This window comes from Molothrus aeneus, chromosome Z (assembly GCF_037042795.1).
Source record: "Molothrus aeneus isolate 106 chromosome Z, BPBGC_Maene_1.0, whole genome shotgun sequence".
Taxonomy (NCBI): Eukaryota; Metazoa; Chordata; class Aves; order Passeriformes; family Icteridae; genus Molothrus; species Molothrus aeneus.
Genome location: NC_089680.1, coordinates 56996767 through 57007509, shown reverse-complemented (window position 1 = coordinate 57007509; position 10743 = coordinate 56996767). Strand labels below are relative to the sequence as shown.

Below are 10743 nucleotides of genomic sequence, written 5' to 3'. Positions count from 1 at the left end.
GGGAAGGGAAGGGAAGGTTCAGGGAAGGGAAGGTTCAGGGAAGGGAAGGGAAGGGAAGGGAAGGGAAGGGAAGGGAAGGGAAGGGAAGGGAAGGGAAGGGAAGGGAAGGGAAGGGAAGGGAAGGGAAGGGAAGGGAAGGGAAGGGAAGGGAAGGGAAGGGAAAGGAAGGGAAAGGAAGGGAAAGGACGGGAAGGGAAGGGAGGGGAAGGGAAGGGAAGGTTCTGGGACGGGAAGTGAAGGGACGGGAATTTTCGGGAAGTTTCGGGAAGGTTCGGGAAGGTTCGGGAAGGAAAGGTTCAGGGAAGGTTCAGGGAAGGTTCAGCGAAGGGAAGGTTCAGGGAAGGTTCAGGGAAGGGTCAGGGAAGGTTCAGGGAAGATTCAGGGAAGGTGCAGGGAAGGGTCAGGGAAGGTTCAGGGAAGGGAAGGGAAGGGAAGGTTCAGGGAAGTTTCAGGGAAGGGAAGGGAAGGTTCAGGGGAGGTTCAGGGAAGGTTCAGGGAAGGGAAGGTTCAGGGAAGGGAAGGGAAGGTTCAGGGAAGGTTCAGGGAAGGGAAGGTTCAGGGAAGGTTCAGGGAAGGTTCAGGGAAGGTTCAGGGAAGATTCAGAGAAGGGAAGGGAAGGGAAGGGAAGGGAAGGGAAGGGAAGGGAAGGGAAGGGAAGGGAAGGGAAGGGAAGGGAAGGGAAGGGAAGGGAAGGGAAGGGAAGGGAAGGGAAGGGAAGGGAAGGGAAGGGAAGGGAAGGGAAGGGAAGGGAAGGGAATGGTAGGTTCAAGGAAGGGAGGGTTCAAGGAAGGGAGGGTTCAGGGAAGGTTCAGGGAAGGTTCAGGGAAAGTTCAGGGAAGGTTTAGGGAGGGGAGGATTTGGGAGGTTCAGGGAAGGTTCAGGGAAGGATCTGGGAAGAGAAGGGAAGGTTCAGGGAAGGTTCAGGGAAGGTTCAGGGAAGGTTTAGGAAGGGAAATTCAGGGAAGGGAAGGGAAGGTTCAGGGAAGGGAAGGTTCAGGGAAGGTTCAGGGAAGGGAAGGGTGGGGAAAGGAAGGGAAGGGAAGGGATGGTTCAGGGAAATGAAGGTTCAGGGAAGGGAAGGGAAGGTTTTGGGAAAGTTCATGGTCGGGAAGGTTCAGGGAAGTTTCAGGGAAGGTTCAGGGAAGTTTCAATTTAGGGAAGTTTCAAGGAAAATTGAGGAAGCTTTCAGGGATGGGAAGGTTCAGGGAAAGGAAGGGAAGGGAATGTTCAGTGAAGGGAAGGGAAGGGAAGGGAAGGGAAGGGAAGGGAAGGGAAGGGAAGGGAAGGGAAGGGAAGGGAAGGGAAGGGAAGGGAAGGGAAGGGAAGGGAAGGGAAGGGAAGGGAAGGGAAGGGAAGGTTCTGGGAAGGGAAGGTTCTGGGAAGGGAAGGTTCTGGGAAGGGAAGGTTCTGGGAAGGGAAGGTTCTGGGAAGGGAAGGTTCTGGGAAGGGAAGGGAAGGGAAGGTTCTGGGAAGGGAAGGGAAGGTTCGGGAAGGGAAGGGAAGGGAAGGGAAGGGAAGGGAAGGGAAGGGAAGGGAAGGGAAGGGAAGGGAAGGTTCAGGGAAGGGAAGGGAAGGTTCAGGGAAGGGAAGGGAAGGGAAGGTTCAGGGAAGGGAAGGGAAGGTTCAGGGAAGGGAAGGGAAGGGAAGGGAAGGGAAGGGAAGGGAAGGGAAGGGAAGGGAAGGGAAGGTTCTGGGAAGGGAAGGGAAGGGAAGGGAAGGGAAGGGAAGGGAGGGGAAGGGAGGGGAGGGGAGGGGAGGGGAAGGGAAGGGAAGGGAGGGGAGGGGAAGGGAAGGGAGGGGAGGGGAAGGGAAGAAAGCAAAAGTTCAGGGACGGCAAAGAAAGGTTCAAGGAAGGGAAGGGAAGGTTCAGGGAAGCTTCAGGGATGGGAAGGTTCAAGGATTGGAAGGGAAGGTTCAGGGAAATTTCAGGGAAAGTACGGGAAGGCAAGGTTCAGGGGAGGCAAGGTTCAGGGGAGGCAAGGTTCAGGGAAGGTTCAGGGAAGGTTCAGGGAAGGGAAGGGAAGGTTCAGGGAAGGTTCAGGGAAATGAAAGTTCTGGGAACGTTCTGGGAACGTTCTGGGAACGTTCTGGGAAGGGAAGGTTCAGGGAAGGGAAGGTTCAGGGAAGGTTCAGGGAAGGGAAGGGAAGGGAAGGGAAGGGAAGGGAAGGGAAGGGAAGGGAAGGGAAGGGAAGGGAAGGGAAGGGAAGGGAAGGGAAGGGAAGGGAAGGGAAGGGAAGGGAAGGGAAGGGAAGGGAAGGGAAGGGAAGGGAAGGGAAGGGAAGGGAAGGGAAGGGAAGGGATGGGAAGTTCCAGCGAAGGTTCAGGGAAGGTTCTGGGAAGGGAAGGGAAGGTTCAGGGAAGGTTCAGGGAAGGGAAGGTTCTGGGAAGGTTCTGGGAAGGTTCTGGGAAGGTTCTGGGAAGGCAAGGGAAGGATCAGGGAAGGTTCTGGGAAGGGAAGGGAAGGTTCTGGGAAGGTTCTGGGAAGGGAAGGTTCTGGGAAGGTTCTGGGAAGGGAAGGTTCTGGGAAGGTTCTGGGAAGGTTCAGGGAAGGTTCAGGGAAGGGAAGGTTCAGGGAAGGTTCAGGGAAGGGAAGGTTCAGGGAAGGTTCAGGGAAGGTTCAGGGAAGGTTCAGGGAAGGTTCGGGAAGGGAAGGTTCAGGGAAGGTTCAGGGAAGGTTCAGGGAAGGTTCAGGGAAGGTTCAGGGAAGGGAAGGGAAGGGAAGGGAAGGGAAGGGAAGGGAAGGGAAGGGAAGGGAAGGGAAGGGAAGGGAAGGGAAGGGAAGGGAAGGGAAGGGAAGGGAAGGGAAGGGAAGGGAAGGGAAGGGAAGGGAAGGGAAGGGAAGGGAAGGGAATGGTAGGTTCAGGGAAGGGAGGGTTCAAGGAAGGGAGGGTTCAGGGAAGGTTCAGGGAAGGTTCAGGGAAAGTTCAGGGAAGGTTTAGGGAGGGGAGGATTTGGGAGGTTCAGGGAACGATCAGGGAAAGATCTGGGAAGAGAAGGGAAGGTTCAGGGAAGGTTCAGGGAAGGTTCAGGGAAGGTTTAGGAAGGGAAATTCAGGGAAGGGAAGGGAAGGTTCAGGGAAGGGAAGGTTCAGGGAAGGTTCAGGGAAGGGAAGGGATGGTTCAGGGAAATGAAGGTTCAGGGAAGGGAAGGGAAGGTTTTGGGAAAGTTCATGGTCGGGAAGGTTCAGGGAAGTTTCAGGGAAGGTTCAGGGAAGTTTCAATTTAGGGAAGTTTCAAGGAAAATTGAGGAAGCTTTCAGGGATGGGAAGGTTCAGGGAAAGGAAGGGAAGGGAATGTTCAGTGCAGGGAGGGTAAGGGAAGGGAAAGTGAAGGGAAAGTAAAGGGAAGGGAAGGGCAGTTTCATGGAAAATTGAGGAAATTTTCCTGGAGGTTCAGGGGAGGTTCAGGGAAGGTTCAGGGGAGGTTCAGGGAAGGTTCAGGGACGGTTCAGGGAGGGAAGGGATGGGAAGGGAAGGTTCAAGGAAGGGAGGGTTCAGGGAAAGTTCAGGGAAGGTTCAGGGAGGGAAGGAATGGGAAGGTTCTGGGAAGGTTCTGGGAAGGTTCTGGGAAGGCAAGGGAAGGATCAGGGAAGGTTCTGGGAATGGAAGGGAAGGGAAGGGAAGGGAAGGGAAGGGAAGGTTCAAGGAAGGGAGGGTTCAGGGAAGGTTCAGGGAAGGTTCAGGGAAAGTTCAGGGAAGATTTAGGGAGGGAAGGAATTGGAAGGTTCAGGGAAGGTTCAGGGAAGGTTCAGGGAAAGGAAGGGAAGCTTCAAGGAAGGGAGGGTTCAGGGAAGGTTCAGGGAACGTTCAGGAAAAGTTCAGGGAAGATTTTGGGAAGGGAAGGGAAGGGAAGGGAAGGGAAGGTTCAGGGAAGGTTCTGGGAAGGGAAGGGAAGGTTCTGGGAAGGTTCTGGGACAGTTCTGGGAAGGTTCTGGGAAGGTTCTGGGAAGGTTATGGGAAGGGAAGGTTCTGGGAAAAGAAGGTTCTGGGAAGGGAAGGTTCTGGGAAGGTTCTGGGAAGGGAAGGGAAGGTTATGGGAAGGTTCTGAGAAGGTTCTGCGAAGGGAAGGTTCTGGGAAGGTTCTGGGAAGGTTCTGGGAAGGTTCATGGAAGGTTCAGGGAAGGGAAGGCAAGGGAAGGTTCAGGGAAGGTTCAGGGAAGGTTCAGGGAAGGTTCAGGGAAGGTTCAGGGAAGGGAAGGTTCAGGGAAGGTTCAGGGAAGGTTCAGGGAAGGTTCAGGGAAGGTTCAGGGAAGGTTCAGGGAAGGGAAGGGAAGGGAAGGGAAGGGAAGGGAAGGGAAGGGAAGGGAAGGGAAGGGAAGGGAAGGGAAGGGAAGGGAAGGGAAGGGAAGGGAAGGGAAGGGAAGGGATAATTGAGGAAATTTTCATGGAAAGGAAGGGAAGGTTCAGGGAAGGTTCAGGTGAAGTTCAGGGAAGGGAAGGAAGGGGAAGGGAAGGGAAGTTTAAGGGAAGGGAAGGTTCAGCGAAGGGAAGGGAAGGTTCAGGGAAGGTTCAGGGAAGGTTCAGGGAAGGGAAAGTTCAGGGAAAATTCAGGGAAGGGAAGGTTCAGGGAAGGTTCAGGGAAGGTTCAGGGAAGGTTCAGGGAAGGGAAGGGAAGGGAAGGGAAGGGAAGGGAAGGGAAGGGAAGGGAAGGGAAGGGAAGGGAAGGGAAGGGAAGGGAAGGGAAGGGTTTAGGGAAAGTTCAGGGAAGGTTCAGGGAGGGAAGGTTCAGGGAAGGTTCTGGGAAGGTTCAGGGAAGGTTCTGGGAAGGCAAGAGAAGGATCAGGGAAGGTTCTGGGAAGGGAAGGTTCTGGGAAGGGAAGGTTCTGGGAAGGGAAGGTACTGGGAAGGGAAGGGATGGTTCTGGGAAGGGAAGGGAAGGTTCTGGGAAGGGAAGGGAAGGCAAGGGAAGGAAGGCAAGGGAAGGGAAGGCAAGGGAAGGGAAGGCAAGGGAAGGGAAAGTTCTGGGAAATTTCTGGGAAGGTTCTGGGAAGGGAAGGTTCTGGGAAGGGAAGGGAAGGTTCTGGGAAGGGAAGGGAAGGTTCTGGGAAGGGAAGGTTCTGGGAAGGGAAGGGAAGGTTCTGGGAAGGTTCTGGGAAGGTTCTGGGAAGGTTCTGGGAAGGGAAGGTTCTGGGAAGGTTCTGGGAAGGTTCTGGGAAGGTTCTGGGAAGGTTCTGGGAAGGTTAGGGAAGGGAAGGTTCAGGGAAGGGAAGGGAAGGTTCAGGGAAGGGAAGGTTCAGGGAAGGTTCAGGGAAGGTTCAGGGAAGGTTCGGGAAGGGAAGGTTCGGGAAGGGAAGGTTCGGGAAGGGAAGGTTCGGGAAGGTTCGGGAAGGGAAGGTTCGGGAAGGTTCGGGAAGGGAAGGTTCGGGAAGGGAAGGTTCGGGAAGGGAAGGTTCGGGAAGGGAAGGTTCGGGAAGGGAAGGGAAGGGAAGGGAAGGGAAGGGAAGGGAAGGGAAGGGAAGGAAGGGAAGGGAAGGGAAGGGAAGGGAAGGGAAGGGAAGGGAAGGGAAGGGAAGGGAAGGGAAGGGAAGGGAAGGGAAGGGAAGGGAAGGGAAGGGAAGGGAAGGGAAGGGAAGGGAAGGGAAGGGAAGGGAAGGGAAGGGAAGGGAGGGGAAGGGAAGGGAAGGGAAGGGAGGGGAAGGGAAGGGAGGGAAGGGAAGGGAAGGGAAGGGAAGGGAAGGGAAGGGAAGGGAAGGGAAGGGAAGGGAAGGGAAGGGAAGGGAAGGGAAGGGAAGGGAAGGGAAGGGAAGGGAAGGGAAGGGAAGGGAAGGGAAGGGAAGGGAAGGGAAGGGAAGGGAAGGGAAGGGAAGGAAGGGAAGGGAAGGGAAGGGAAGGGAAGGGAAGGGAAGGGAGGGGAAGGGAGGGGAAGGGAAGGGAAGGGAGGGGAAGGGAAGGGAAGGGAAGGGAAGGGAGGGGAAGGAAGGGAAGGGAAGGGAAGGGAAGGGAAGGGAAGGGAAGGGAAGGGAAGGGAAGGGAAGGGAAGGGAAGGGAAGGGAAGGGAAGGGAAGGGAAGGGAAGGGAAGGGAAGGGAAGGGAAGGGAAGGGAAGGGAAGGGGAAGGGAAGGGAAGGGAAGGGAAGAGACGGGAATTTTCGGGAAGGTTCGGGAAGGGAAGGTTCAGGGAAGGTTCAGGGAAGGTTCAGCGAAGGGAAGGTTCAGGGAATGTTCAGGGAAGGTTCAGGGAAGGGTCAGGGAAGGTGCAGGGAAGATTCAGGGAAGGTTCAGGGAAGGTTCAGGGAAGGTTCAGGGAAGGTTCAGGGAAGGGAAGGTTCAGGGAAGGTTCAGGGAAGGTTCAGGGAAGGTTCAGGGAAGGTTCAGGGAAGGTTCAGGGAAGGTTCAGGGAAGGTTCAGGGAAGGTTCAGGGAAGGGAAGCGAAGGGAAGCAAAAGGAATGGAAGCGAAAGGAAGGGAAAGGAAGGTTCAAGGAAGGGAGGGTTCAGGGAAGCTTTAGGGAATGTTCAGGGAAAATTCAGGGAAGGTTCAGGGAGGGAAGGAATGGGAAGGTTCAGGGAAGGGAAGGGAAGGTTCAGGGAAGGGAAGGGAAGGTTCAGGGAAGGTTCAGGGAAGGTTCAGGGAAGGTTCTGGGAAGGTTCAGGGAAGGTTCTGGGAAGGGAAGGTTCCGGGAAGGGAAGGGAAGGTTCAGGCATTATTAAGGGAAGGGAAGGTTCAGGGAAGTTTCAGGGAAGGTTGAGGGAATGGGCAGGGAAGGTTCAACGAAGGTTCTAGGAAAGTTCAGGAAAGGTTGAGGGAAGGGAATTTTGCGGGAAGAGAAGGGAAAGGAAAGGAAGGTTCAGGGAAGGGAAGGTTCCGGAAAGGTTCAGGGAAGGTTCAGGGAAGGTTCAGGGAAGGGAAGATTCAGGAAAGAGAAGGGAATGTTCAGGCAAATTTCAGAGACGGGAAGGTTCCGGGAAGGTTCAGGGTAGGGAAGGTTCAGGGTCGGGATGGCAAGGTTCAGGGTAGGGACGGGAAGGGATGGTTCAAGGAAGGGAAGGTTTAGGGTCGGGAAGGGAAAGTGCAGGGATGGGAAGGGAAGGTTCAGGGCAACGAAGGGAAAGTTCAGGGAAGGGAAGGTTCAGGGAAGGGAAGGTTCAGGGAATGTTCAGGGAAGGTTCGGTTCAGGGAAGGTTCGGTTCAGGGAAGGTTCGGTTCAGGGAAGGTTCAGAGAAGATTCATGGAAGGGAAGGCTCAGGGAAGGTTCAGGGAAGGGAAGGTTCAGGGAAGGGAAGGGAAGGTTCAGGGAAGGGAAGGGAAGGTTCAGGGAAGGTTCAGGGAAGGGAAGGGAAGGGAAGGGAAGGTTCAGGCATTGTTAAGGGAAGGGAAGGTTCAGGGAAGGTTGAGGGAATGGGCAGGGAAGGTTCAACGAAGGTTCTAGGAAAGTTCAGGAAAGGTTGAGGGAAGGGAATTTTGCGGGAAGAGAAGGGAAAGGAAAGGAAGGTTCAGGGCAGGGAAAGGAAGGTTCCGGAAAGGTTCAGGGAAGGCTCAGGGAAGGTTCAGGGAAGGTTCTGTGAAGGTTCAGGGAAGGGAAGGTTCAGGGAAGGTTAAGGGAAAGTTCAGGGAAGGTTCTGGGAAGGGAAGGTTCTGGGATAGTTCTGGGAAGGGAAGGTTCTGGGAAGGGAAGGTTCTGGGAAGGGAAGGGAAAGGAAGGGAAGGTTAAAGGAAAGGAAGGTTAAAGGAAGGGAGGGTTCAGGGAAGGTTCAGGGAAGGTAAAGGGAAAGTTCAAGGAAGGGAAGGTTCAGGGAAGGTTCAGGGAAGGTTCAGGGAAGGGAAGGTTCAGGGAAGGTTCAAGGAAGTTTCAGGGAAGGTTCAGGGAAGGGAAGGTTCAGGGAAGGGAAGGTTCAGGGAAGGGAAGGTTCAGGGAAGGGAAGGTTCAGGGAAGGTTCAGGGAAGGGAAGGTTCAGGGAAGGTTAAGGGAAGGGAAGGGAAGCGAAGGGAAGGGAAGGGAAGGGAAGGTTCAGGGAAGGGAAGGGAAGGTTCAGGGAAGGGAAGGTTCAGGGAAGGGAAGGGAAGGGAAGGGAAGGGAAGGGAAGGGAAGGGAAGGGAAGGGAAGGGAAGGGAAGGGAAGGGAAGGGAAGGGAAGGGAAGGGAAGGGAAGGGAAGGGAAGGGAAGGGAAGGGAAGGGAAGGGAAGGGAAAGGAAGGGAAAGGAAGGGAAAGGACGGGAAGGGAAGGGAGGGGAAGGGAAGGGAAGGTTCTGGGACGGGAAGTGAAGGGACGGGAATTTTCGGGAAGTTTCGGGAAGGTTCGGGAAGGTTCGGGAAGGAAAGGTTCAGGGAAGGTTCAGGGAAGGTTCAGCGAAGGGAAGGTTCAGGGAAGGTTCAGGGAAGGGTCAGGGAAGGTTCAGGGAAGATTCAGGGAAGGTGCAGGGAAGGGTCAGGGAAGGTTCAGGGAAGGGAAGGGAAGGGAAGGTTCAGGGAAGTTTCAGGGAAGGGAAGGGAAGGTTCAGGGAAGGTTCAGGGAAGGTTCAGGGAAGGGAAGGTTCAGGGAAGGGAAGGGAAGGTTCAGGGAAGGTTCAGGGAAGGGAAGGTTCAGGGAAGGTTCAGGGAAGGTTCAGGGAAGGTTCAGGGAAGATTCAGAGAAGGGAAGGGAAGGGAAGGGAAGGGAAGGGAAGGGAAGGGAAGGGAAGGGAAGGGAAGGGAAGGGAAGGGAAGGGAAGGGAAGGGAAGGGAAGGGAAGGGAAGGGAAGGGAAGGGAAGGGAAGGGAAGGGAAGGGAAGGGAAGGGAAGGGAAGGGAAGGGAAGGGAAGGGAATGGTAGGTTCAAGGAAGGGAGGGTTCAAGGAAGGGAGGGTTCAGGGAAGGTTCAGGGAAGGTTCAGGGAAAGTTCAGGGAAGGTTTAGGGAGGGGAGGATTTGGGAGGTTCAGGGAAGGTTCAGGGAAGGATCTGGGAAGAGAAGGGAAGGTTCAGGGAAGGTTCAGGGAAGGTTCAGGGAAGGTTTAGGAAGGGAAATTCAGGGAAGGGAAGGGAAGGTTCAGGGAAGGGAAGGTTCAGGGAAGGTTCAGGGAAGGGAAGGGTGGGGAAAGGAAGGGAAGGGAAGGGATGGTTCAGGGAAATGAAGGTTCAGGGAAGGGAAGGGAAGGTTTTGGGAAAGTTCATGGTCGGGAAGGTTCAGGGAAGTTTCAGGGAAGGTTCAGGGAAGTTTCAATTTAGGGAAGTTTCAAGGAAAATTGAGGAAGCTTTCAGGGATGGGAAGGTTCAGGGAAAGGAAGGGAAGGGAATGTTCAGTGAAGGGAAGGGAAGGGAAGGGAAGGGAAGGGAAGGGAAGGGAAGGGAAGGGAAGGGAAGGGAAGGGAAGGGAAGGGAAGGGAAGGGAAGGGAAGGGAAGGGAAGGGAAGGTTCTGGGAAGGGAAGGTTCTGGGAAGGGAAGGTTCTGGGAAGGGAAGGTTCTGGGAAGGGAAGGTTCTGGGAAGGGAAGGTTCTGGGAAGGGGGAAGGGAAGGGAAGGTTCTGGAAGGGAAGGGAAGGGAAGTTCGGGAAGGGAAGGGAAGGGAAGGGAAGGGAAGGGAAGGGAAGGGAAGGGAAGGGGAAGGGAAGGGAAGGTTCAGGGAAGGGAAGGGAAGGTTCAGGGAAGGGAAGGGAAGGGAAGGTTCAGGGAAGGTTCAGGGAAGGGAAGGGAAGGGAAGGGAAGGGAAGGGAAGGGAAGGGAAGGGAAGGGAAGGGAAGGGAAGGGAAGGGAAGGTTCTGGGAAGGGAAGGGAAGGGAAGGGAAGGGAAGGGAGGGGAAGGGAGGGGAGGGGAGGGGAGGGGAAGGGAAGGGAAGGGAGGGGAGGGGAAGGGAAGGGAGGGGAGGGGAAGGGAAGAAAGCAAAAGTTCAGGGACGGCAAAGAAAGGTTCAAGGAAGGGAAGGGAAGGTTCAGGGAAGCTTCAGGGATGGGAAGGTTCAAGGATTGGAAGGGAAGGTTCAGGGAAATTTCAGGGAAAGTACGGGAAGGCAAGGTTCAGGGGAGGCAAGGTTCAGGGGAGGCAAGGTTCCAGGGAAGGTTCAGTCAGGGAAGGGAAGGGAAGGTTCAGGGAAGGTTCAGGGAAATGAAAGTTCTGGGAACGTTCTGGGAACGTTCTGGGAACGTTCTGGGAAGGGAAGGTTCAGGGAAGGGAAGGTTCAGGGAAGGTTCAGGGAAGGTTCAGGGAAGGTTCAGGGAAGGTTCAGGGAAGGTTCAGGGAAGGTTCAGGGAAGGTTCAGGGAAGGGAAGGGAAGGGAAGGGAAGGGAAGGGAAGGGAAGGGAAGGGAAGGGAAGGGAAGGGAAGGGAAGGGAAGGGAAGGGAAGGGAAGGGAAGGGAAGGGAAGGGAAGGGAAGGGAAGGGAAGGGAAGGGAAGGGAAGGGATGGGAAGTTCCAGCGAAGGTTCAGGGAAGGTTCTGGGAAGGGAAGGGAAGGTTCAGGGAAGGTTCAGGGAAGGGAAGGTTCTGGGAAGGTTCTGGGAAGGTTCTGGGAAGGTTCTGGGAAGGCAAGGGAAGGATCAGGGAAGGTTCTGGGAAGGGAAGGGAAGGTTCTGGGAAGGTTCTGGGAAGGGAAGGTTCTGGGAAGGTTCTGGGAAGGGAAGGTTCTGGGAAGGTTCTGGGAAGGTTCAGGGAAGGTTCAGGGAAGGGAAGGTTCAGGGAAGGTTCAGGGAAGGGAAGGTTCAGGGAAGGTTCAGGGAAGGTTCAGGGAAGGTTCAGGGAAGGTTCGGGAAGGGAAGGTTCAGGGAAGGTTCAGGGAAGGTTCAGGGAAGGTTCAGGGAAGGGAAGGGAAGGGAAGGGAAGGGAAGGGAAGGGAAGGG

At 55.5% G+C, this 10743-nt stretch overlaps 1 protein-coding gene across 1 annotated transcript in view; it reads left to right on the top strand.

Moving 5' to 3' along the window:
* The first annotated feature begins 6935 nt into the window (after positions 1–6935).
* Positions 6936–10743, top strand: part of LOC136569398 (serine/threonine-protein kinase PAK 3-like) — a 9095-nt gene continuing 5287 nt past the window's right edge. Inside the window, exon 1 of the mRNA XM_066569792.1 lies at positions 6936–6950. Coding sequence (XP_066425889.1) covers positions 6936–6950 — 15 coding nt within the window. The remainder of the gene's footprint in view (positions 6951–10743) is intronic.